Source organism: Narcine bancroftii, chromosome 2, assembly GCF_036971445.1.
Source record: "Narcine bancroftii isolate sNarBan1 chromosome 2, sNarBan1.hap1, whole genome shotgun sequence".
Taxonomy (NCBI): domain Eukaryota; kingdom Metazoa; phylum Chordata; class Chondrichthyes; order Torpediniformes; family Narcinidae; genus Narcine; species Narcine bancroftii.
The window spans coordinates 105701510-105728721 of NC_091470.1; the positions used below are offsets into that span (position 1 = coordinate 105701510).

At 47.9% G+C, this 27212-nt stretch overlaps 1 protein-coding gene across 45 annotated transcripts in view; it reads right to left on the reverse strand.

The window, feature by feature from the left end:
* The window catches only part of LOC138754077 (calcium/calmodulin-dependent protein kinase type II subunit beta), a 238450-nt gene that overhangs the window by 87578 nt on the left and 123660 nt on the right, over positions 1-27212 (reverse strand). For 21 of the 45 annotated variants that reach the window (XM_069917861.1, XM_069917859.1, XM_069917855.1 and 18 more), the window contains 5 exons: positions 25779-25901; positions 25363-25446; positions 22226-22268; positions 15727-15798; positions 7299-7339 (listed from right to left, as the gene is read on the reverse strand). In XM_069917861.1, coding sequence (XP_069773962.1) covers positions 7299-7339; positions 15727-15798; positions 22226-22268; positions 25363-25446; positions 25779-25901 — 363 coding nt within the window. The remainder of the gene's footprint in view (positions 1-7298; positions 7340-15726; positions 15799-22225; positions 22269-25362; positions 25447-25778; positions 25902-27212) is intronic. The other 24 variants (XM_069917876.1, XM_069917863.1, XM_069917857.1 and 21 more) reach the window with 2 other exon arrangements.

The window sequence follows — 27212 nt, forward strand, 5'->3', positions numbered from 1 at the left end:
CGCAGAAGTGCACCCCTTCAGGGCCAGCCTGAACCAGGATTCTTCAGGGTCACGTGCACTGCCAAATTGAGGCAATTGAAAGAGCAACAGTTCTCATCACCTCGCTGCAGGAAGGACGTGGAAGCTATGGAGATGGTGTTGAGAAAATTTACTACGACATTGGCTGGATTGGAAAATATGTCTTACGAGACAAGGTTAGTGGAGCTGGGGGCTTTCCCTTTGGAGCAAAGAAGGATGAGAATTGACTTATTAGAGGTCGACAAGATTATGAGAGGCATAGATAAGGTGGAAGGCCAGCACCCTTTTCCCAGGGCAGGAGTAACAAACACCAGAGGACGTCTGTGCAAAGTGAAGGGAGGAAAGGTTAAGGGACCTTTTCAATGCAGAGAATGGTGGGTGGCTGGAATGCATGTAGTGGTGGAGGCTGAAACATTGGGGGCATTTAAGAGACAGGCACATGGATTTAAAATAAATAGAGGGTTACAAGGTAGGGAGGGTTGAGATTTTTTTCTGGCAGGGATATATAGGTCGGCATAACATAGAGGACCACTACTGTGTTGTTGTAGTGTTCTATGTTCTATCCTGGTTGAGCAATGGACAGCTGTAATAAAAAGGAATAAAATTCCTCCAGCTGAGGGCTTTTTATCTTCACCCAAGTTTTCACTAAGTGAGCAGCAGCTTTGTTCCCCTTCTCAGTTCCTGGTACTGAAGGCTTGGGCCTCGCAGCGCTTTGCAGGGGAAATTCCAAGAATGAGCAATGAACCACGTACACTACCTCACTTCGTCTTTTTCTTGCAACTATTTTTTTTTCCACTTTATTTTGTCATGTGGTTTATAGAAATGTTTCCACTGCAACGCTGCCACAAAACAATGAATTTTGTGACACATTCTAAGCCAATAAATTCTGATTCCGAAGACACACGGTGCACGGGGACCAGCCGAGCCATTTTGCCACCACTCCACTCCGTGGCACCCAGGAGGTGAAGGTTCACACGATCTCACCTTGATGGAGGTGCAGCAAAGCCCACATAAAGCCCCAGTGGGCAATGGGCAACCCACTAGGCCCTGTATCATTTTTCACCAGTCAATCATCCCCAACTTCACTCAACAAGGAGAGCAGTGGGGACCGCTCTAATTCAACAGCACACAATCCATTCTGAGCACACACACACACGCGCGATTCTGCTAGGCAGAGCTGCCTGATTACCGCCTTCAGCTCCACTTCAGATTACATTAAGAAAAACTACTGACCCCATATGTGTTTGGAACGTGGGAGAAAAACCATGCAGGTCATGGGGAGAATTTACAAACAGCTAAAACGAAAAACTCCACGCTGGAGAAACTCAGCAGATCAAATAGTCTTTTAATGCAGCAAAGTTAAAGATGCATAATCAACGTTTTGGGCTTGAGCCCTTCATCAAACCCTAACCTTACCTTGATGAAATATTGGGTATGCATCATTACCTTTGGTATATAAAGAACGCTGTTTGACCTGCTGAGTTTCTCAAGCATTGTGTTTTTACTTCAACCACAGAGTCTGCAGAATTTCCTGTTTGACTTCTTTCCTTACAGACTTTTGTGTGTATGTTATTGCTTCAGGACGACAGGGATGAACACTGGCAGAAATAGCCGCCTGCTCGTTCAGCGTCTGGTAAAGGGAAAAGCCTTTCTGGCTGAGGGGCTCAGTCAGAGCTGAGCTCAGCTGCATGGGCTGATGCCTGCACCTTCCTTCACAAAGTACGACCAGTCGGCGTTCGCTTTTGTGGTGCTTGGCATTCTTCGCTGCGATTCCAGAACAAGCTGATGACAAAGCTTGTAACAGGACCAGCCAGACATCCCAGAAAAATCAGCAAAAGGGTTGCTCTGACACATGCAAAGAAGAACTAGCAGAGGTATTATCTTGTGGATACGCACTCATTTCACAGAAAGGACAGTGTTCTGTCTTGCAATAAAATGATGAATGAGTGGAGCTTTCTTTTTCCTCTCAAAGGTACTAACATTTGTTTATCTGTCTCCAAGGTCATATGAAGCTTACCCCAACTTAATCACTCTTTATTAACCTGTTCTATGTTACTTGTTTCCTAATGTCTAACCAAGACCCTGTAACATAGCAACCCAGCACAATCCAGGTCTTTCACCCCTCAATGGGGTGCCACAATAATAACAGCTACTAATGTATTTAACGATACAGGTGCCTAACCCTTTATGCGGGATTCCAAACCCCGGCACTTTTTTTGGTATTGAAAATACACGACCTCCTTGCCCCGAGCCCCCCCACACCTGGCCGATCCCCCCCCCCAACCACCTGGCCCCCAGCCGCTTCCACCCCACTCCCCTCTCAGGCTGTGCATCATTTGCGCTTGCCCCCGGCCATGTGTCTGCCCATCACACTCCCCTCCCCCATCTAACTCCCGACTCAAGCCCAAAGTTCACTCGCTGCAGCAGCTGGTGGCAACGGGCTCAATGCGGGAGCGATGGCTGTCCTCATTACCCATAATTCCCCCACGCAGCTGAGCCCAGCGCCAGAGCGAGTCCAGCTGCATGGGGGGGAATTATGGGTAAGGAAGATGGCCACTGCCTCCCACTTTGAGCCATCCACCATCTGCTTCTCTCCCATCGGGAGCTCGGGGCCAAGAGTCGCCTTTGGATTGAAGGTAAGAGGGGTCGGGGACGACGGTCAGAGCCAGTTTTATTTTGAAGTCTTACTTTAAAATAAAAAAAACATGCTAGTGGTATTATGATCTCTATTTACCTAAACTGATTTAACACTCTGTGCCCTGTTTTGTGCGATTTTGAAACATCGCATTTGGTTAAAGGGACTGCCTTTTTAAAATGATTATGAAATCCATAAGATTCCGAACAACGCAAGTGGCGAGGCACCAGTATCTGCAACAAAGCTCAGGTTTTAGTGATAATATCTGTTTTTACAAAGTGCCATCATCTGACATCAGCATAAAGAATCCAGATCAGGCAACAATACAGTAAAAGCCCTAAACTCCAGACTGCTCCAGGGAATGGGCCAGTCCAGAATTTCTGGATTCTTGGGGGGTACATCAATGGCGCTTATGTGATGCATGCATGCACACAAAGGCCGAGAGCTTTCAGGAAGTTCGGATTCTTGGGTGATCCGATTTCTGGCATCTGGATTTTACTGTAGCATTTGTTTCCGCTACCAGAAGTCTGTGGACGGCCATAGGGTGCATTGCTCAAACTGCATCCACACATTGCGGACACATTCCCTGGTGTAAACCCCAGTACTTGACGCCCAACTCTTGCAACAACTTACCCAAAACGTGAACTGCTCCTTTAGTGCCTCGGAAGGACCGGGAAAGCAGCAGGAGGGAAGAGTAACACTATCAGCCAGACAGTGAGCTGCATGGTCACTGGAAGTCCCTCGATGGGGGGGTAGACAACAACAGCTGATCAGGGTCAACAAGGGATGGGTGAGCAAATGCTGGCCCTAATCGGCATGCACTGGCAGTGAATGAGAAACAAGGAGGCGCCTCACTCCTTCCCCAGGAGCATCCAAGATGAGTGCACTGATCTATACCACTAGGTGCCTTAAAGTGACCACAGCACTGGGGGAGGGTTTCCACCCGGACAGCTCATGGTTGATGGATACACGAAATCACTTCCATTATAAAGTAGCAAGCTTCCACCATTAGGATGGCAAACAGTATCAGCGGAGAACTTGAGAACCAGGTGGTCAACGGGCACCTGCGTCGGTCTGCTTGTCTGCATTATTTTTTTTATTAAATAGATTTGAATCAAAAACTTAGCTGTCAACCATGAGGTCAAGAACAGTGTTAATGACCAGTTCAGTCCTCCACTGATCCCCGCAAATTTAAAACCTCAAATGCAACTGAAATCCTAGAGCAGTCTGTGCCCTAACTCAGCAAGTATATGTCCAGCTCTTCTGTGTTGTGCTGGCTAAGCTGAGTTTGCTTGAACGTCTCTCCCCATGCTCCTGCCCTCCTTCGATCAGCACAGCACAGACTTCCCTGGCTCAACGCTCTCCTCACTTAGAAGGACGTCACCTGGTGTGCGCAGGGGTGAATTATTCACAACCCCTTGACGCCAAGGTGGGCAGTGTTCCCACTGATGCACAGCTTAGCACATTACACTTAAAAGCAAGAAAGGAATTTACTAATTTTACCACTCGGCTCAGATATCCATTAGCTGTTGAAATCGGAAAACCGCCACAAATTTCCACAATGAAACACCAACGCCTTAAATTAGCAACTTCTTCTGACTTTAAAAAAAAAATCCTACCCCCACCTTTCTTGCACTTGAAAAAGGCCAGAATAAAAGCCAAACAAATTTTGAAATTTGTCCTGCCTGAAGTCTTCATCATCCCAGCCGGTAGCCCAAAGCGTGCTGCAAGAGTTACAAGCATTAGAACAGTACCAGACACCGGTGAGGAGGGGAGAACAAGAGAGGTACTGGTTCCAGCAACAGCTTTGAACGTGACCAGATACATCGGACAACAAAAATTTTGCTTCCTAAATACTTTTGGGGTGTGTTTTATGGATTGTGTGCTGCTGATCGCAAAGATCACCTTAAAAATTTCCAATCACGTACTGCTTTTTTTAAAAAAGATCACCTATTGTGATTTCCTGTCTACTTCAAGCGTACAAAACCATAAAGTGCAACGCGTCACTGAAAATTCACTTTCTGCCTTCACACTTGGACTCCTTCCCGGATGATCTCGGTAAAGTCAGTGACCAACACGGTGAAAGGTTTCACCAGGACTTGGCGACCATGGAAATGCGGTATCTGGACAGCTGGAATCCATCAGTGCTGGCCGACTATTGTCAGGCACTGACACCAGAGACATCAGACGCTGAGTACAAATGAAAATCAGCGGTCAAACATTTTTGGGTCGGTTGAACTGATGCAACGTGTTGGCATCGTGATGCGATTAAACAGGCTAAATTCAATCAAAGTTAATTTAATGTTTCTCCAACTTCTTACGTGATACAGCAAATCTGAAATGATCTTTGAAGTTGTCTATCATAATCCCCAATTTTTCTCTGGAAGCAAATATTTTGAAAAAAATGTTGCCCACTGTTTTCAGAGTGAACCTTTCCAGTACTACGTGTCTTCAAATGACCTGCATACCCCAGATCCAACTGTGGCAGAAATGTTCTTCATCATCAAGAAAGCTGAAACACTTCTCTGCTTGCAGTTATTCCTTCAAAAGGAACCAACTCCTTCATAATAGTGTCGGTAACCTCCTTTAAATTGGCCAACCATCAAAGGCTTCATCATGTGAGACAACCAAAATCTGAGCTGATTCTCTCTCTCTGATTGGAGAGTCTAGGACAAGAAGGCGCAACTTCAGGATTGAAGGGTGTCAACTTAGAACGGGGAGGCAGAGGAATTTCTTCAGCCCGAGGCTGGTGAATCCATGGAAATGTTGCCACAGGCGATTGTGGAGGCCGGGTCATTGGGTGTATTTAAGGCAGAGATTGATAGGTTCTTGGTTACACCAGGACATCGAAGGTTATGGGGAGATGGCCGGACAGTGGGGTTGGGTGGAGAAATGGATTCACTCATGATTGTATGGTGAGGCAGATTTATGGGCTGAATGGCCTGTTTCTGCTCCTATGTCTTACAGGTTTGTTGTACGAGTTGAGATTGATGGCTCAATTTTTATTCTCTTGTGTTGAGAAGAATGAGAGGTGACACAATTGAAACACTGAAGATTCCAGGAAGGGTTAGAAGGATCGATGTGATGAAGATGTTTCCCCAATTTGATAGCTAGAACTTGGGGGAGGGGGGGCATGGGGAGGTGGGGTGGGGGGGGTCACAGACTTAAAATAAATAGGTCTGAAATGAGGAGGAATGTGCTCAGAGAGGGTGGTGAATCTTTGGACCAGTGTACTGGGGAGGACGTGAAGGCTGGGTCACTGACTGCATTCCAAGACTGAGGTCATTAGAGGTCATTCTGTTTGCAATGAACAACCATGGTGGAGAAACTCAGCAAGTCATGGGAAGTCAAGGGTGACCATCCTTTCGGCCCTGGGCCCTTCATCAGGCATAGGCAAACTTTGATTCCCCTTTACTTCCCATGGACACTGCACGACCTTCTGAATTTCTGCAGCGTGCTTGTGCATTTCACTGGACCCCCCAGGATCCACGGACCTTCTTGCTAAACCCCGAGGCCACAAAAGATGCCTGGATGTTGGGGAGTATGGGAAAATGATGCTGAGACAGAGCGTCGTGATTTTGTCGAGCGTCATGGGCCACTGGGGGGTGGGGGGGCAGCAACTATCTCCTGCTCCTACTGTCAACAAAGAGAGGACACCGAAATTCACAGTGGAGGGTGGGGTGGGGGCAAAGACTTTGGCTTCCCCTCCATCTGGAGCTCCCCGCCATCCTTCTAGCATCATTTGACCGAGCTTGACAAGAGGCAGGGGCACATCAGGAAGATTCCCACTGCATTAAGCCCTCTACCATAACGATGGACGATGACGGCCTGGGCCCAAACCAACCACCCGTTCCCAGTTAAAGGATGGCTGGTTGATGAACAAAAGGGAGCATATGGCTGGACATTCAGTACCCCTGGGGCAACTCTCTCTTGTTTCTCTTTCTCTGGCTATAAGGGGCGCTGTGCAATCTTTGTCTGCCTTTCAGTTGACTAAAGGAAATTTCATATATTATCTCATTTTCTGTTTTATTACATGACAATAAAATAATCCTGAATGCCTTGTAACAAGAGGTCGAGGCACAAAAGTGGGGTTTCTTTAGTTCTTGCTACACTTCAGAGCCAATAATCTACGCCTCAGTGGTCAAGAACCTCAATTAAATGGCAACGGTTCTTAAAGGTCACTGTCTAGCTGCTACCACTGTGTAAAACTAGCCTGCAGTGAAGGTGTCCATGTATCAGGTAGCAATTCCGACGAGCATGCACGGACATCAATCAAACCGGGTGCATCTCCTCGGGGTCAGATGCATGGCGCGGTGGGCTGGGTGCCGCAAGAACCAGCCATTGCCGAAACAACGCAAGGGGTACAATGGAGTCGGGGCTCAGCGCTCTCCCTTCACCTTGCAGCAGAAGTCCCGGCCCCACCGGCTCGCAACGCATCACCAGGGCCCAGCCGGACTCGCTGCCCATTTGCCGCCACTTCCAAACATCGTGCGCTACTCTCTGAACTTTGTTCCCAGTTGTATTGTTCAACTGTGATAGCAGGTGGTAAACAGAAGCCAGAAAGTGCAAACTAAAGCTCAAAAATCAAAGCAAAATAAAAGGCTGAACAACTGTGAAGAGAAGAAAGGGAAAGATGCAAACCTACCTTCACTCCATCAACCTTCTTGTTTAGTAAACTTTTGGCTGCTGCAATGGGGAAAGGAAAAAAAAAGAGAACATTAATTCCATGTCTCCGCTTAACCGCTGGCAAAGAGTAATAGAACCATCACCCTGTGTAGTAGGTGGGACGCAACACCCATTCCCCCGAATAAAAACCCCAGCAGGAAAGGAACAACAGCATTTCGGACAGCTTCAAGTCAGAAGTGCTCGCTCACCTGCGTCCTGTGGATCACACGGGACCAACAGCCAATTTACCAGGGTGTGTATCAGTCACCAGAGGAAAATGCTAACCCACCTCCTGCCTCAGGAGGAGCGTGCGAGCCAACGAGCTCTTGAGAATGCTGAGGGGGGTCTCCAGGTTTGGTTAGACCAACATTTTGTTTTAATTTTGTATTTCGAGATGCGGCAGGGTAACAGGCCCTTCTGACCCATGAGCACGTGCAGCCTAAAATGCGCCAATTCATCTACTGACCCCCCCCTCCCCCATACATCTGAGGAAACCACAGCACCCTGAGGAAACCCACTCAGCAGATGGGGAGAGCATGCAAACTCTTCAGAGACAGCACCAAATTCGGATCTGGATTGTGCTAATTGTTCCTGCCCAACAATTACACCTGTTGGCCACGTCCTAACCAATGGGCTGCTCAAAATGTTCCCAACTGGCCTACAAGAGGTGGGCTCTTCCACTGGGATACCAGTGTTACAATCACTCTTTAAGTGTGAATGAAACCATAAACCTTGTGACCCAACTAACAGGTGCAACTTCCCAAGTAGTTGCCAGTTTTACACGAGGCTCTGAATCAGTCCTTTGCAAATTCTTGCACTGTTCCCTGCAAACTGTCCCATACAGGACAGATGACAGAGCAGAATTGTCAATGTGTTTTTTTAAAACACAATGTGTGGCTGCAATTGAAAGTATCGTGGATTGGTTCCAGGCAAACATGTTTGCATGTTTTGGCACCGAGGATAGGAGAATGCTATTTTGTCGAGTGATGCTTGTACAATCCGATGATAATACCCTGGCAAATTTCTACAGATGTGTGGTTAAAAGAGTACTAACCGGCTGCATCACAGTCTGGTGTGGGGACACCAATATTTCTGAATAGAAAACCCTGCCAAAAGTAGTGGACACAGCCCAGGGCATCACAGACAAAACCCCTCCCCGCTATCGAGAACATCTGCAGGGAACACTGCCGTCGGAGAGCAGCAGCAATCATCACGGACCCACACCACCCAGCACACGCTCTGTTCTCGCTGCTGTTGTCAGGAAAGAGGTATCAATGTCACAGGAACTCGCACCGCCAGGTTCTGAAACAGCTGCCACCCCTCCACCATCAGGCTCCTCAACGACAAACTCAATCAGGGACTTATTTAAGGACTCTTACACTTTATTGATTTTGTTTTCTCTCTCTCTATATTGCACATTTGCTTTGTATTTCTTTATTTGTTTATATATGTACATGAGTCAGTTATTTTTGTACTGTTAATAAGTGGTAATTGTGCCTCACTCACAGGAAAGAAAATCTCAGGACTATATGTGATGTCATGTATGTACTCTGACAGTAAGTCTGAAATCTAATAAACTTGATCTTAAGTGCAGAGGAAGAGCTGTGTGCTATCCATTAAGCTAGTCCACACCATCCAACAAAGGAAAGGTGAGCCTCCTGCTAATTTGATGCTCTCCATGGCTGGGGACAGGGTCACTGTCATTCTTTGGGTACACTTTTGCCCCTGGCCCAGATGTATCCTGCTAAGGTGTTCCATCAACTACCCAGTCGGGGTGGTCCCATCCATTTCCTACTCATCAAGTTTGCCTTTGTGTGCCTCACCTTCCAAACGTTCACCTCAAGGGCCTCATCTCTCAGTGGTGAATGTATTCTTGCCACTACACTCGAAAATTTTTCACACATCTTCTGCTACAACTTCAAATGTACCTGACCGCTTTGTGCCAAAAACATTATCCAAAGGTGACTTTAAATTTAGCTTCCAAGTCTGCTTCCTGACACCATCCAGACTAATCCAGAGCGAGATCCTGGAAGAAAGACTCTGCAGTGTGGATTGTGGAGGGACGTGCAGCCTCTCCGACTGAAACCTGGTGGGAATGTGGATTGCAGAAGGGAATGTGACTTGTCCATCTGGAATCTGATCGGAAGTCACCTCAAGGTCAAGCCTTGCCCACAGGTCAGCGTACACCTGGTCATTGGTGCCTTTAATTGCTCCATTGATACCTGGGCTGACGGTTCTATAAAGCCCACCACACGTGAGCCATCTTCCTCTTTCTCTTCTGGGAAGACCCTGAGCTCCACTCTAGGTTGGGAACCGTGGGCAATGCTGGAGGATCACTGGTAAGGTGTGCGCAGACACCTTAAAGTTTATGGGCCCCCTGCCGGATAAGCAAATTTTCCAGTTGCATGAATTGGCAAACTGACTGCTGGGGGGGTGGGGGGGGGGTGCTATTTTAAACGTTTGTACTTTTTAAACTTATCTATTTTCCATAATTTTTTTTTGCCAGTTGCTCGAGGCTGCCAGATGATTGAATTCTGGTTGGGAGCTACAGTGTGCCTGCCAGGGATAGCGGATATTGTATGTGATTATCATCATTTCCGCGAATGGTGTGTCGTTTAATCTGGTGAGTGTGTGCATCTTTTTAACCCTGTTGTGACTCCCCTGCATGTGTAAATAAAACGCCACTGTTCAATCAGCTGCGTTCAGACTCGTTACCCTTAGAACCCATCGAACATAGCAGGTCTACCGCCAGTGCCCCTAGGCTGCGGGAAATCCTCGAGTTATCTGTGCCGAGATGGACTGCCTAGGAATGTCATTGATCTTTAAACAAATGGCTGCACACAAAACACTGGAGAGGGGGATGCCCAGTGGGATGACAGTGCAACCCAAAGTGTTCCTTCACGGAGTTGTGAAGCCAATCAGGAATGGAAACAGGTCCATCACCCCACCAATGACCAAGTTGGCTCTAAACCAGCAGGTCTAAAACTTTCATTTTCCACTCACATATCTCCTTAAGCAATCCCTCACTAACCACAGAGCACCAATGACATCCACTGTAAGTAAGGGATTACTTAAGGAGATATGCGAATGGGAAAAAATGGTTGAGAACCACTGCTCTGAACCTTCCTGATCCATCTACCTGTCTAAATGTCTTTTAATTCATCATGAAAATCACTCCACTGACAAAAAAATCTAACTATTGTTCAAAACAAATCAGGGAGAAATTGAAACTTTGCATCATCAACTTGTTGTGGGATATAAAGGTTTCAGCGAACGCGGTTCTACATGAACTCCAGGAGGAGATATTCTCTGCTGTCACTCAGTGGTTACAATACATAATCCTCTCTCTGTAAATTATCTCTTCCTTTCTTGCACCCATTAATCGTGCCCTATTAAATGCAGACCCATGAACAGGCCAAGGGGATCCCGTGCATGGGACCTCATCTCCAGTTGCACTCAGTCGCACTTTGTCCTGACTTGGGGGGGAGGGGGAGTGCGCCACATCACGTGCAGTCAATCCCCCGGTATCCAGCACCTATGGGGATTGTTTGATGCCGGATAAGCAAATTTTCCAGTTGCATGAATTGGCAAACTGACTGCTGGGGGGATGGGTGCTATTTTAAACGTTTGTACTTTTTAATTTATCTATTTTCCATAATTATTTTTTGCCAGTTGCTTGAGGCTGCCAGATGATTGAATTCTGGATAACGGGGATTTTATGTAGTCAGTAGGGGAGAAGTACAGAAGAAACCAAAATCTGGCTGCTTCAGGGGGCCCATAAACTTTGAGCAGATTGTTAGGTGGGGCCATAGACGAAAGAAAGGTTGAGAATGTTTGCTTTAGATTACAGTCTGCTGATAAATGAGGGGGTCTGTGCACCCTGAGCACCAATCACACAGGAAGCAGGTGGGAAAAGACCTCAACCTGGCACCTGGGAGACGTGAGACATTCTATAGCCTGGGTGGAACCTGAAGCCCCTTTTTCACTGGCATCCTGATCCAGAAACTTAGTGGCACAGGGTCCAGTGGAAAAGGAACACTGTCCGAACAGTGACAGTGAAACATTGTTTTACGCAGGAGCTTAACTGCCTCTACCCCTACTCCTATCCCTGATATTTACTGATGCTGGCATGTTGATAAAACCAGTGGGAAAGGGACAGCAAAAGTTGCCCGTTTCCAGTTGGAAGGTAGAACACTCCAATCCCCAGGGATGAGTGTGTTCAGCAGAAAAGCAATTAGTGTCCCAGGTCCCAGTTAAGGGTGGCCCAGTGGAAATCGCACAAAGGGCTTCCTATCCCGGGACACGGCATGGCCAATGAACCAGGATGCCAGTGGGCGAGAGAGAGAGAGAGAGAGAGAGAGAGAGAGAAAGAGAAGCTGTACAGGGTACCTCCTCCGTCTCGCCCCAGCACTCTCAGATTGACGACAAGCTTTTTAGGAACTGAATTTTAAAAGCATCAGAACCTCCTTAAAACCGGACCAAATCTGTGGCATTCTTTTACTGCAAATCAGCCCATCTGTACGTGTCGACAGAAATCAGACCTTAAACCTCAGGGCTCGTGGCAATGCACACAGGTTCCAGAAATGTGGTCAGAGGTTACGCTTCAAAACCCCCTGCAAAGTGAAGGACAGATTCAAAGACCCGTTACCAAGCCCTTTCTTTCCACGAAGCAACTCTTAGGGAACCTCAGATAAAATTTTAAACTCAATATCAATGCATCGTTCCTGACTTCTAGAACAGTCATGTCAAGAATAGGTCTCAAAAGTCAAAGCATTAAAATAAACAAACGAGAAATAAGGGTTAAGACAATAGCAAATTACATTGGCAGAGTTGGAACATAATTTGTAAGAATGAGAGAATTCTGCTGACAAGCCTCCTTACCTTGCAAGAAGAAGAGGTATTCAAGAGACAGAAGGATCAAAAGAGAAAGACAAATTAAATCAGATAGTGGCCAGTTTGCATCAGTGCTTTTGGAGCGAGTTTTCAGAAGCTTGTGGGTTGTGACTATCCGCCAGTAAACATCACTCTCAGTACAGTTAGATTCAGCAAACCAGTCGTAACTGCTTCTTGGTCACACACGGGTAAAAGTTCTGCCCCGAGGCACCTCTTGGAGAGAACAAGATGGGTCTGGATTGGACACGTCTCCAGGGCACCAGCTCGGAAAAGCCACAACTGAGGCCACGACCATCAACAATGGTTATATCCCAGTGTAGCAGGAGAATATATCTGAGAAGAATGAACAGATTCCCCCCCTGCCCCCTTTGATCATGTGTCATTGTGGCGAGGATAGAAAAGAGCCTACGACCACCAGGCACCTCCTCCCGCACCCCCCCCAACTAAGTAATGGCAAGGGGCAGGCCACCAATTGTTATTGTCCAGGAGACACAGGGTGCACCAACATTCCACTGGCTAGTGCCGGAAATGTCAAGCCCAACTTCTCCCGAGTGACTGACGGAGCAGAAGAACTGGCGATCTTGCTCTGGGCTGGATAATCGTGGGAAGGAGACTCACGCCATTCGGTTGGCTGGGAGGATGGGAGAGGAGACTTGGATTGCGGGAAGATGTGGGAGGTTATCCCAGATGGCGAAAGGAAGAGGAGGGTGATCCCAGTCAGATGACATAATGTCCCAGTGGAATTACTGAAGGATGGACTAGGTTGTCCCATTTGGATGGTTTAGGCATGAGACCGATCCCAGGTGGATGAGGGGGTGATGGGGAAGGATGGGGAAAGGACATCTCGATCCAATGGTTTAGGCATAGATGGCATCCCAGATGGATTAAAGAGATTGAAAAGCACATATTAGATCGAGTACTGAGATAACAGAGACACCCCAGTCAAAGAATCAACCAATGAAAGTGGACATAACAGTCAGATATATTGACCAATGGAAGTGGACTTAACAGTCAGAAATATCAACCAACGGATGTGAACAACTCAGACAGAATATTGAGCAAAGGAGGATATTTCGGATTGTGTTGAGGATTATTGAGAATTTTCCCAATGTGTCCATGAAACCCATCTTTGCAGGTCTAGGGTAGGGGAACCAGTGAGATCGAGCAGCACGACCAGCAGGGTTACTGGCCCCCTGGACTGCACTGATGCTTGGTGTATTGCCAGAAGAGTGAAAGAGGTCTGCTGGTGTACCCCAAATGGGACAAAGCAGTGACTCCTGGCTTGCATTAGACCATTGTCACGGTGATCAGTGCAATGGAGCCCCTCAGCTAAGGCACCAACCTGGATCGGACGCTGAGCGCCAACATCATTTCATCCGCTCGAGTTCAAGAGCCTCTCTTTTTTTCAGAGATTCTCATGCTTAACCCACTTCTCTGCCAGGGACCTTGAGAAGAATGCTTTCACATGATCTTCACACCACGCATGCATCTCACACCCCCCCCACCCCCCTAAACACTGTGAGCAGACGACATGACAAACCAGAGCAAGCAAGCCTGTTACCTCATGCAAACTCGCTTCATTCGAACTGGCATGCAACATTCATTTTCCAACAGAGCAAGGGCAGCCTCTGACAATCCAAAGCAACAAGGTCACAGTCGGACAATGAAAATACATCCTTGCACCTCAGCAAGTCTGCCTCGTCATTCCTTTAACCCGCTTCCTGGCCAGAAGTGCCTACCCCACCCCAAGCTGCCTTTCCAGAGGGTCCCACAACACTGGCAGCACGTTTCACAGTACCCTAGCACTTAGGACTGTCACTGGAATCCAGGAACCAGTGAAAGCAATGGACCTGGCTTGGTTCACGGAGAGGGCAATTGGAACGCTGCTCTCAGGCTGCCGGCCTGCTTGCTGAACTCCTGGTATCGGCAATGCCAAAGAGTACTTTGCTTCAGTTAGTCTTGCCTCTCAGGATATCTGACCTACTCAGCTTATAATATACTCTAAATGTTTATCCACACAAATTTCAGTCATTGACAAAAACTTTGCTAACCTTTTCAATGGATTGATTTTCTGCAGAAGTGAATTTCCAAATTATGACAGTCACGTTGTTATACACCACAAAACATGATCCCCTAAGGGGGCGGGGGGGGGGGAGTTGGTGGAAAAAGCGTCATCCACAACCTTCTCTGTGCAGGCTCCCCTCTGCAGGTCTGAATCGATGGGGGCACCTCCCCCAGATATCAGAGTGACTCTGTGGTCAGTGAGCACAAGAGAGAGTTGGCATGATCTTCCACCACCTTCACCTGGCTGAGCTCATCTTAATCTAGCTAAGGTCGTTCTTTCACAGTAGACCAAAGTTTCAGTGGGTGGGGAGGGCTATGCCATGGTGTGAGGAGGAAAGGTCCACCTGACTTAATTACAGCACCGAATGGTGCTTTTTCTCGCAGCTGAGGAGCTGTCCGTGAGCCTCGGAGTGGGGGGGGGGGGGGGTCCAGGGAGCATTCCAATCTGAAAGATGAACAGCAGCTGTGTCCTGGCAGTCGACGGAAAGGCCCCCCACACCGCACCCCCCCCGCACTGTGAATGGGAGAGATGGCGCTGAGCTCTGAAGAGCAGTGTAAGGCCACGCCTACCTCAAACCCCACCAGGATTATCTGCCAGCAGATGCACAGTTCCCAACAACCAGAGCCCACGCTGGATCCTGAGTAGGCCACAGACACAGGGGAACGTTGCAGAGCTGGAGCAGACACACTGGGAATCAGTCAACAAGGTGCACTCTTGGGTCAAAGAGGTGAAACACATGGAACACATGGAAACCAGGACGACTGCCACAAGCGGATGCTGCTATCGGAACAACATCACACAATGCCACCACCATTCCAGCTGCTCCTATTTGGGACTGTCAAGGTGGGGACTGAAATGAACTGCCCAGAAGATCACTAGCACACAGTGGCCTTTCGCGTTTTATCACACTGAGCTGTGGCTTGGAGGGGGACCCTTTATCAGAGAGCTCCAAACCTCCTTTGGAGGAGCAGCGATATTTTGTCCATAGGGCTGTGCTAACTGCTGGGGTTGATACAAGGGAAATCTGATGCCCAATTAGCCTTTCAACTTTTTTTGATTTAGACCACGAGCCCGCGCAGCCCAAATACACCAATTAACCTACAAACTCCAGTCTGTGGGAGGAAACTGGAGCACCCGGAGGAAACCCATATGGGTCCACAGGAAGAGTGTGCAAACTCCCGATGGACAGCGGTGAATTTGAACCTGAGTGGCTGGGGCTGAGACAGCGTGGTGTCAATCACCTCGCTAACTGGGCCGCTTTCTGTGTTTGAGCGTCTGCATTTAACCCCGAACCTTTCCTTGGTGCTCAACTGGTTAAAGAGAGGACGGGGAGGGGGGAAATAACCAGACGACAGAGACAACAGAGGCGAGGAACATTCACGAGGTATGGAAGCAGAGCGTTAGTTCTGAGCATGCCCTCCACCTGCAGTGTCCACCCGCACACGTCTACCTTGTTCTACGAGACCGACGGTGGCGCTGGCGGCAGCGGTCATTGTGGCTGGAGCAGTGGTCTGCCTGCCCACTGTCGATGGGAATAAAGAGAAAGCAAGTCACATCAGCGAAACACGGTCAGCACCGGCTGCTCACCCGCTGCCTTCTCCAGAGGACGCAGCACAGAGGTACCTCTCCCTCCACCGCACAGCCGCCCCCCCCCCCGCACATCGAATGAAGAACTCAGCACCGCTGCTACCTTTGTTGAGTGGCAACACATCGAGAATGCGGCTGATGTAACCACATAGCTTCAAAGTTTTTATTACTGTTATGTTGGGTTGGCACCGCATTACCTACTTCGGATGTGCCTAGAACTTTCCATCTCTCTTCCCCATTAATGATGAGGGTCACATGTTTCTGGCATGCATGGTTATGGTACCCCATTGCCAAGAGAAGTCCACACCAGAACTGGGGCCACCACCAGCAACTCCGTTGATGCCTAAGCTGATCGGCCAGATCCACCGTCCCTTGTGTTTGCAACAGTACAGAATGAAGAGAAATAACAGTCTCGTTGACCACTGTCAAAAGCTTCTGCAACTTTTTCACACTGTGCTAACATGTCAGTCCCATCTCTTCTGCCTGTCAAAAACCTGCTCCTCAGAATCATGCCATCTCTCTCCCCCTCCCCGCTTCCTGACTCTCTGTGTGAATCAGGAGGGGCTGCCCACCCACACCGTCCCCGGTAAACAAGAAGGTAAAATCACTCATGCCTTAACATGGACAAGCAGAGATTCCCCAACAGAAAATGAATCTCTCTCTTGATCTCTGTGCTGGCAGTGGCTGAGGGTTGGCGGAGGGGGGATGGGGTGTTTTCAGAGGGGTGGTTTGTGGGGAGGGTGAGTGTGCCGGGGGGGGGGGGGGGGGTTTGCAGTGGATGGTAGTTTATGGAGAGAGGGGATTTGTGAAGGGTGGGGGTTGGTGGAGGAGGGGATGTGCAGAGGGGGTTTGCAGAATGGAGTTTGTGGATGGGAGGTGTGTGGAGGGGGATTTGTGGAAAGGGTGTGACAGAGTATTTTGAAGTGGTTTGGGAGAAATTGTTAGAGCAGCTTGCACACACACACATTTTAAAACAATATTTGCAAGACTTTTGCAGAATGCTTTTTGTAGGAGGCAACAAAGTATCGACAGCAGCTTGCCTGGGAGAGCATGTGATCTTTGCAGGCAGAGGAGAAGAGTTTTGCTTTCAGAGAAGGAGGGTATGAAACAGAGAGGCAAGAGACAGAAAACAATTCCAGAGGGACACAAGCTGACAAACTCTGGAAAGCTGCCTGGTCAAAGGAGAAGACTGGCAGTGTGAAAGGTGACCTGAAATGGAGGATCATCTGGAGAACCCCGAAGGGGGCAAGTTTCGTCAGCAAGACTGATTGAGAAGAAATCAGGTGCGGATGTCCTGGAAAAGGAATCTCTCTGAAAACCAGCAAGAAACTTCCTGAGCGGTAACCATTTGCCTGTTAAGTACCAAAAACTGGTGAACTTTGTTAATGCACAGTACAAGAACTGCCTGCAACCAGTGAGATTGGACTGTGATCCAAAGAACTTTTCTAATCTTAAATATATATTACACACACCTGCACTTAGTGTTAGAAGAGGGATTAAGAAGGTTGGTTAGGTTAAGTAATAAGTTAAAGTTTAATTCTGTTTTCTTGTTCAAATATAATTAAAAACAACTTTTGTTTAAGTAACCCTGTGTTGTGCATATCTATTGCTGATGGTTCTTGGGGTCCTCTGGACTCCGTAACACGGGTTTGTGGAGGGGGGTTTGCGGAGGGAGGTTTGTGGAGGTGGGGGTTTGTGGAGGGGGGGTTTGTGGAGGGGTGGGTTTGTGGAGGTGGGGATTTGTGGAGAGGGGGTTTCGGAGGTGGAAAGATCTTTGTTGACCCATATGTGTGAACTGCCCAACAGATGCTCAATGAGGACGTTCATTTCATACCCAGTTTCCCTCTGCAGCAGTGTTCTCCTTCCGTCCTTGGAGGGATGAGGAGTTGGGGTTGGCAGAGAGCATGTGGGGAGGAAGTTAGGGAGGGGAGAGGAGCGGCGAGGAGCAGGAGAGGAAAGAGGGATGGAAGTAGGGGGCGGGCTGGGAGGGGAAGGGATCAGATGGGTGGGGAGGAAGTGGGGAATGGATGGAAGAATTGGGGAAGGGTGAGGGTGGGATGAGAGAAAGAGGGGCATAGGGGGCTGTGGAAGAAGCAGGGGTAGACAAAGGAGGGGAATGGAGGAAGGAAGTGAAGAGAGGGGGATGAAGTGAAGGAAGGCTTCTACTGACCAGCCATGAGCGACACTAGAGAATTAATAATCAAGTCTCGATACATCGTTGATAAAGAATCAGGTGGATCCCAAGGTCAAAATAAACGTATAATGGCTTGAAAGGAGATGAGCAGGTATTGTATATTGGAGAATTGTGTTCAGTTCTGGTCATTATAGGAGGATGTGGAAGCTATGGAGAGGGGACAGAGGAGATTTACCAGGATGTTGCCAGGATGTGGAAACAAGTTTTATGAGGCAAGGTTAGCAGAGCTGGGACTTTTCTCTTTGGACCATAGATGAAAGGAGATTTACTAGAAGCCTACAAGATTCTGAGGGCATAGATAGGGTGGACAGCCAGCACCTGTTTCCCAGGGGAGGCTTAGCAAACATCAGAGTACATGTATACAATGCTAAGGGAGGGAAGTTTAGGGGAGACAAAAGTTTTTTTTTTTACACAGAGAGTTGTGGGTGCCTGGAATTCCTTTCCAGGGGTTGTGGTGGAGGCTGGAACATAAGGAAAAATAGAGGGTTAGGAGGAAGGGCGGGTTTAGTGCTTTTATATATGGGTCGGCACAACATCGAGGGCCGAAGGGCCTGTACTGTTCTTTGTACGATGTAGATGTGTGATGTATAATTATAAAGCTCAGCAAATAAAATGCAAGTTAATTTCTGCTGTCTTTGCCTTCAATCCTTTGTTCCCACCCACACTCTCCTGCCCGTGCACCCTCTTCACTTCGGGAACATTAACCCTTCTCCCCACTCCACAAAAGCTACCTGGCCCACTGGGTGTTTGCTGGCCCTTGCTTCAGGTTCCCACCACCACCTTTCGTTTGTGGCAACGCAGAGGGCTTTGGAGCTACATCGATGAGTTAGGGGATAAGTCAGGATGAGCGAGATAGGAGGAGCTGATTTTTGTTAGGGGGGGGTGAGCAACACCAGCCACTTTGGCACTGGGTTGTTCAGGTCATCAGACCTAGACAAGCCAAAATTTAAATGCAACGCAGAATCAGATAGCACAGGCTGGTGGCCTGAGCTGCCTCTGTCCACGGGCAATTCAGCCAGTCCCGTTCTGCCACCTTCTGCTTTTCCCAAATCCCTGCTCTGTTTTCCCTGCCCACACTCATCCAATTGCCCTCACAGAGTGACTATGGAATTCACACTCCCTTCCCTTTGGTTGCACATTATTACTTAAATTTATTTAAATTAAATATTTTTAAATCTAGACATACAGCACAGTAACAGGCCCTTCTGGCTTATGAATCTGTGCAGCCTAATTGACCAATAACCCCCGTAACCCCCTCTACATTTTGAAAGGTGAGCGAAAACTGGTGCGTCTGAAGAAGACCCACGGGGATGAATGTACAAGCTCCTTACTAACAGCGCGGGATTTGAACCCCGATTACTGGTGCTGTAACAGCATTGCGCCCATCGCTCATCAACGCAAACTTGTTTATTCTGGTACCCACCCTGACAACATTCCTCTCTGCCCTCTGACCCACCTTTGGTGTGAGAACAATGCCAGTTTCCTTCCTCTACCCAAATATCTGAGCCCCCTGTCCCTGTAGCCATCCCGGTAAATATCTCTTGTTATCCTCTGGTGAGTGTCCACCTTCCACGGGATTTGGGTGCGGGTGAATGCATGAAATTGTTGAAAGGGAAGGGAAAACCAGAGGTGTACGATCCAGTGATCGTTCAGTGATCAGAGGTGGAGATGGTGAGCAAATTTAAGTTCTTGGCAGTCACTATCTTAGAGGATCTTTCCTGGACCCAATGGCATTGTAAAGAAAGCAAGTCAGCGCCTCTACTTCCTCAGGAGCTAGTGGAGGTTTGGTAATGACATCGGAAACCCACGCAAATTTCTACTGATATGTGGTGGAAAGTGTGTTGTATCATAGTCTGGTATGGGAACACCAATACCCCTGAGCGTAAAGCCCTGCAAAAGATACTGGACAAAACCCAAGACATCACAAGCAAAACCCTCCCTACCATCGAGAACACTCACAGGGAACTTTGCCATTAAAGAGCAGCGGCAATCATCAAGGATCCACACCTCCCAGCACATGCTCTGTTCTCACTGTTTCCATCAGGAACAGCTGGTCTCCCTCCACCATCAGACTCCTCAACAGCAAATTCAATCAGGGACACATTTAAGGATTCACTTTTGCACTTTTTTTTCATTTCTGTATTGCACAGTCAGTTTGTTTACATTTGATTGTTTTTTTTTGTTTTTGCACCACCAGTAAGCCTCACCTGCTGGAAAAAGAATCTCAGGGTTGTAGGTGATGTCATATATGTACTCTGACAATAAATCTATAACACAGTGGCTTCATTTCCGCTTTCTTCCTCCGCATACCAACCACCGTCACTCTGTGTCCCAGCTCAAACGTCACATGTCCCTGCCCCAGCTTCAGCCTCCCCACTGAATTCCCTCCCAGCTGGGGTCATGGGCCTCTGCCAAACTCTTCTATTAAATTTTAATATGCTGACAGGAAGAGGGAAGCTAGTGCATCCCTTTCTTGTTATTGCCTAGAGCTGATAAGGACCTCTTTATATGGCAAAGTAGTAAAAGACTATTAACCATTAGATAAGGGGCACGCCCCTGGTTAACAAATCTTAAGAGAATTCTAAGAAATATGTATTTATAAGGAGCAGTTTTAGAAATGTTTTAGAAACCTAGGGGTTCTGATGGTATAAATATGTGACTTGTAAGCCAGGAGGCAGACTCTCTTGGCATGAGACTAGCTGCTTGTGTAAGTGTTTCTTGCTATAACAGAGTTCACATGCTTTGCAAAGTGATTAAAAATTAGTTTTTGCAGTTGTATTCATATTTGTTTTCAAGCGACTCCGGGTCCACTCCTCGGCCAGGCTTCCTTCCCCCTCTCCCCCCCTCCCCACTCGCTCCTCCTCATCTCTTCCTTCTCTGCCACTCTCATTCATTTGCCCAGTGTCTGGTCATCGTCGACAAGCCCTGCACTGCAATTCCCCAGGAACCGAGAGGCACGTTGGAGGACACTGCAGAGCTGACCTGATTGCTGCGTCAGACCGAATAGGGACAGCTGGTCTCCTCCTTGCTTGAAGGACGTCAGCACACCAGATGGGTTTTTTTTTTTTTACAACCGTCTGGTTGTTTTGTGGCCACTGCTATTCATGAACTAAAATCCAGATCATTAAACTCCCACGGCTGCCATCAGATAGCATAAAGTAGTGAAACATTCCACCCCCACTGCTCATTCCTTGTCCCTCTTTCACATCTGAACTGTCTCTACATTAACTCATCTGGCGATTTAACCTTCATTCTCAAATGATGCAGACTCCACCGATCCACATGACATCTTTGAATAGCCTGATGCAATGCATTCATTTCACAGACCACCTCTCAAGTTTTTATACCACGTCATTGCTATTTGACTTGTGGCCTTCTCGACATTGGAGAGACAGGGTGCAGACTGGGAGATTGCTTCACTGAGCACCTTTGCTCTGTCCGCGCCAGTGATAAGGATCGGACCATTTCAATTCTGCACCCCACTCCTGAGCTGACACGTCTGCCCACGGCCTCGTCCACTGTCAAACCCAAGGTCACCAGTCAATTGGAGGAGCAGCACCTAATATTACTTCTGGGCCCTCTCCAACCGGGTGGAATTAACATTGACCTCTCTTGTTTCTGCTGGACGACTCTCTGTTCTCCCTCTTTTCCCCATCCCTCCATCTCCTTTCCTCCAGTTCTCCACCCACTTACCTCTCCATTCACAGAGCCAATCCCCCCCTCCTCTTGTTTGCTCCTGTGCCCTCCCTTCTTTATCTATCCATTATCTCCTGCTGTAGGACTGTGCTCCTCTCCCCACCCCTCCTTCCCCCCCCCACCATTTTATTCAGGCACCTGTCTACATTTTGCTCCTGCCTTGATAAAGTTCTCCAGCCCAAAATGTTGGGTATGTATCTTTGCTAGATGAAATGTGCTTTTTGACCTGAGTTTTTCCAGTGTTGTGTTTTTTTTACTTGTTATTTTTTTCCCTCACGTTGAAGCTGACCGTCCTTTCAGGAGCACATGCTACGCACCTCGCCCGCTCCTTTCCTGATTTTTTTCCCCCAGACTTCACATTACAAACGGCACAGGAAGTGTGCCCAAACCAACGCGCAGACACCGACAGTTTCCGACAGCCCACAGTTGCCCAACGGCGCTCAAACTGCAGTGTGGGTGAGGGAACACCTACCTGAGAAGTTCCGGGTGGCGAGCATAGTGGTGAGGATGGCACCCTGGGTGAAAGAGAACAAGTGCATCAGCTAGGCCAAGCAGCCTCGGCAACACTGAGGGACACAACAGCCGGAGGCTTGAGCAGACAAAGACTTGCTGGAGGAACTCAGAACATCCCATCAATTCGACCTGTGGACACCGCTTGACCTGCAGAGCTTCTCCAGCAACACCTTACCTGCTCAGATCAGTATTTTATTTTTGATATTCCAAAGACTCATTCTCTTTCCACGTAATATGATTTACAGAGTCCTTATCTCCCCCCCTCCTCACACCCTCCCCTCTCTATCCCTTAAATTATGCAAATATCAAAATACAGACATACAAAGACCGACAAAGACGACAATCCTCCTCGAGGCCTGAGGACCCTGGATGCTAAATAAAAACAGGTCGGGGGAAAAAACATGTCATCTGCGCCACATTTCACATTTCATACTCTTAATACTTTACTTGCTGGAATGGATTGTTTCTTTTCTCATTCTGGGGGGGGCTAATTATATCTGAGCACCTCTGTGCCTCAGATACAGTTGCCACACTTCAAAGAACATAGAAGAATCCCTTCTCCCTGAGCAACACAAGGATGGCCCACACATATGCATTCTGAGATTCCTCCCCACCCCCGAATTTTGATTTTTATGAATGACCTGGGTGAGGAAGTGGAAGGGTAGGTCAGTAAGTTTGCAGATGACATGAAGGTTGGATGCAGTCTGGATAGCCTGGAGGGTTGCCAGAGGTGCAGAGCTGGGCTGAGTAGAGGCAGATGGAGTTTAACCCAGAAAAGCATGAAGTGGTTCATTTCAGTTGGTCAAACTTGATGGCAGAGCATAATGTTAATGGGTAGACTCTGAGCAGTATGGACAAACTGAGGGATCTTGGGGGTCCATGCCCATTGGACGCTCAAAGCTGCTGCACTGGTTGATAGTGTTGTTATGAAGGCTTATGGTGTGTTGGTCCTCATTGACCAAGAACTGCGAGGTACTGCGACAACTATACAAGCTTTTAGCTAGATCTCACTTGGAATGTGGTGTTCTGTTCAGATCACCTCATTACAGGAAGGATGTGGATGCTATAGAGAGCATGCAGAGGAGATTTACAAGGCTGTGGCATGGATTGGAGAGTATGCCTTACGGGGACAGGTTGAGAGATCTTGATCTTTTCTCCTTGGAGTGACGAAGGGTAAGGGCTGCACAAGATTGATCATACGGATGGCCAGAGGTTCCCCCCACCCCCACCATCCCAGGGCTAGAATAGCTAACATGAGGGGGCATAGTTTTTAGGTGCATGGGTTGTGCTGCCGGCAACAGTGATGGACACAGGTACAATGGAACCTTTGAAGAGACTATTAGATAGGTCCGTAGGACTGTGAAAAATGGAGGGTTGTTCAGTAGGGAAATTCTAGGCAGACATTAGAGCAAGTGATGAGGTCAGTCCAACACTATGGGCCGAAGGGCCTGTACTGTGCTGTAGATTCTCTGTTCTATACTTTGCAATTGTGTTGTTTACTGAGGAAAAGGAATCATCTGTTGGTCTTCTTGCTGAAGAACTGCTCTCATTGCGTTATGTATTTTCGGACAAAAAAGCTTGATCCAAAACAACAGCAAAAGGCCGACCAATAGTAATGTGGCAAGTGATTAGATTATCTGTTTGCGTGCTCAGTGAGACTTGTTGACCAGGACTCCAGCCAAACCTCCCCTGATTGCCTTCAGCAGTTCCATCATCTGCCCGAGAAAGGAGGGCCGCTCTCGTTTCAACGTGGCACCTGGAACACGGAGTAGTGGCGCGATAGTGGCACTACCATTCCCAGGAGGCATCGAACCGACCATGTGACGTCAGTGTGTGATGATGTCAGCACGCGTCAGGCGGGTGATTATGGCTTTTAAAAGGTTGCGCGGGTGATAAATCCATTGGATTCGCTCTAAAAACACTTTGTGTGGTTATTTCGTCGTGACCACTGCAATTCCAGTAGCCACAATGGAACTTCCAACCATGCCACGTTTCTCCAGGACCACAGTGGAAGGACCACCTTGAAGGCAGGACCAAGGCTTCAGACCACAACCCTCTTCGCTCAAGAGGATTGAGGAATTTTACTGGCTTCACTCGCCACAGGGAGACTGGAGGATAACCAATGTACTTTTATTGAAGGAGGGCAGCGGGGATAATCCAAGGAGCTACAGTAATGGTGGGAAAGTTATTGGAAGGAATTCCAAGAGGCTGCATTTAGTACATCAGGGAAGCAAATTTGGGATATTCAGTATGGATTTTCTGCTTGGGAAATAATCTCTCACCTTCTGCATCTCACACCCGTAACCCTCTATTTTTCTTCCATCCATTTGCCTGTCTCAAGTCTTTTAATTGGCCCAATTGTTCCAGCCTCCACCACCACCACTGGGAATGCATTCCAGGCACCCCCCTCCCACTCTGTGTGTAAACAATTTATCCTTGATGTTGTCCTACACTTTGCTCCACTTACCATAAATAGCGTGGGTCTCGAATCCCCGTACTCCTCTTACTAAACTCGTCACGAAACTGAGCTTAACTCTGGGGTGACAGGATTCTCAGAGAATAGTTGGCAGCCAACCTGAGACAGCCAGCACCTTGCTATCATCAGGTCTTCCTTTGGCTTAAGCACAGACAAACGGTGAGGAATTCCCTCAGGGAACGGGAAGGGGGCTACGTCATTGTAAAATACACAGAATGGTGGAGAAACTCAGCAGGTCAAACAGTCAAACACTGACCTACTTAAGCTTCTCCAGCATTTTGTGCTTTATGCTTCAACTACAGATTTTCGTTATTTACTTTTTTTTAAATTTTTTATTTTTCACACCATAAATCACATTAGCCATGATATACACTATTTCTTTTTCACACATATACAGTGACTTTTTCCTCAGATTTTCGTTATTTACTTCAGGACTATGTCATTGACAGGGAACGAGTGCTGAGAGCTCATTAACAGCGCTGGCTGGAAGTCGGAGCAGGTCTCACCAGCAGCTTTGTATCCGGTGATGGGGGGAGGTATGTAAGCATTCCGAAATCCCATTCACCAGTCCCACCAAAGGCCTGAAACCTTGGCCCAGAATGTAATGACCTGGCCCTCACCTTCAGTTTTCGCCTGGCGTTAAATTTCTTCAAGCACTCCACAGTCTCTTGGCGATGCATCATTGAGGCAACCGTGGACCGTTGCTGGAAAAGAAGAGAGCGATTAGTTTTGACCGGGTGTTCCGTTGCATCGTACACCCCTTGCTTCAGTTCCCCGCTCCCCTCGTGGCCGTAGGGTAACCAACATCTCTGCATTCCCGCACATCGACCCTCGTCCACTTTGGTACAGCTCCTCGTAGCGCCACAGACAAAAAAATTTGCAGAAACTGCAACCCAGCCACAGTTTCGATAATAACTGTGAGCTATTTAATTCCAGCATTAAATCGCGTTTTAAGAATTCGTTCGAAGTTGGAAGCGTGAGAGAGGAGTGAAGCTTGTCCTGTGTTCCCTGAGAACACAGGCAGAAGAACACTTACGCAGACCCATGGATGCTTCAGGGCTTCGATGGCAGTGATACGCTTGGCAGGATTAATCGTCAGCATTTGGTTGATGAGGTTCTTGGCTTCTGGAGTAACCGTGTCCCACTCAGGGGAAGGAAACTGGGGAAGGTGAGGAATCGAAGAAAAGTGGAGAGGTTACAAGACGTTCATATTTTACAACATCTAGGGCTCCGAGGCTGAATCATTTCTTCCATAGTCAGCCCAGTTGGTCACTATAAGGTTTCAAATTTAATTTTTCTTTCAAATTTAGCCATACAGTACAGTAACAGGCCCTTCCAGCCCACGAGCTGCTAAATTACATCAACCCCCCAGTACGTTTTAAAGGGTGGTGGGAAACCAGAGTCCCTGGAGGAAACTCACGCAAACATGCAAACTCCTTACAGATTCAAACCCTGGTCGATGGCACTGGTACAGCGCTGCACTAACCGTACCGCTCTATTTATTTTCAGGTACAAATGAATAGGTTGTAAAAGTTTGGAAGTTTGTAATGGCACGGTTAGCACATCGTCATTACCATGACCCAGGTTCAAATCCCGCACCGTCTGTACCTTCTGCCAGTGGCTACATGGGTTTCCCTCAGGGGCTCCAGTTTCCTCCCACCCTCCCAAACATACCACGGGTTGTAGGTTAATTTGGGTGAAATTGTGGGGGGGAGGGGGGGGTGGGAATGGCCGGAACCGGCTTCTACTGTGCTGGAAATAAAATGTAACAAGATTTAGCAAGGACTGCTTTCCTTCCTGCTCTTTGTTTATTCCTTGAAGGGCTCCGTAATATACCTTCACCTCCTTTGGACATTCTGAGACCTTCTGAGCTCCTCCAGCATTTCTGTGTGTTTTTGCTTTAACATAGGAGGTTTACCTAGACCAGGCACACAATCAGTACCTTTGGAGATCTGTGTCTCTATTACCCTACCCACCCATTGCAGACATCTATGTAAGGCACCGCCTCCAGAGGCAACCAACATCATAAAGGACCCCCAGCCCCTTGGTCACCACCTCTTCTCACTGCTCCCTTTGGGCAGAAGGTACAGACACCCTGAAGAGCAGTGCCTCAGGTTCAGAAGCAGCCTATTCTGCTAGGCTGCCAGCTCGCACCTACAGTGCCCTTCATAATGTTTGGGACAAAGGCATTTTTTCCCTTTATTTGCCCCTTTGCTCCACATGTGAATAATTTAAATTTTTAATTCTTAAAAAAAATTTGGACACACAGCCATTTTGGCCCATGAGTCCACGCTGCCCAATTTACAGCCAATTAACCTACACCCCCCCGTACATCTCAAACAGTGGGTGGAAACCAGAGCCCCTGGGGAAAGTCCCCGGAAGCACAGGGAGAATGTACAAACTCCTTAGTGCAGGATTTGAACCCCACTCCTGATCCCTGACGGTGTAAAGGCATTTCGCCAACCGTGCC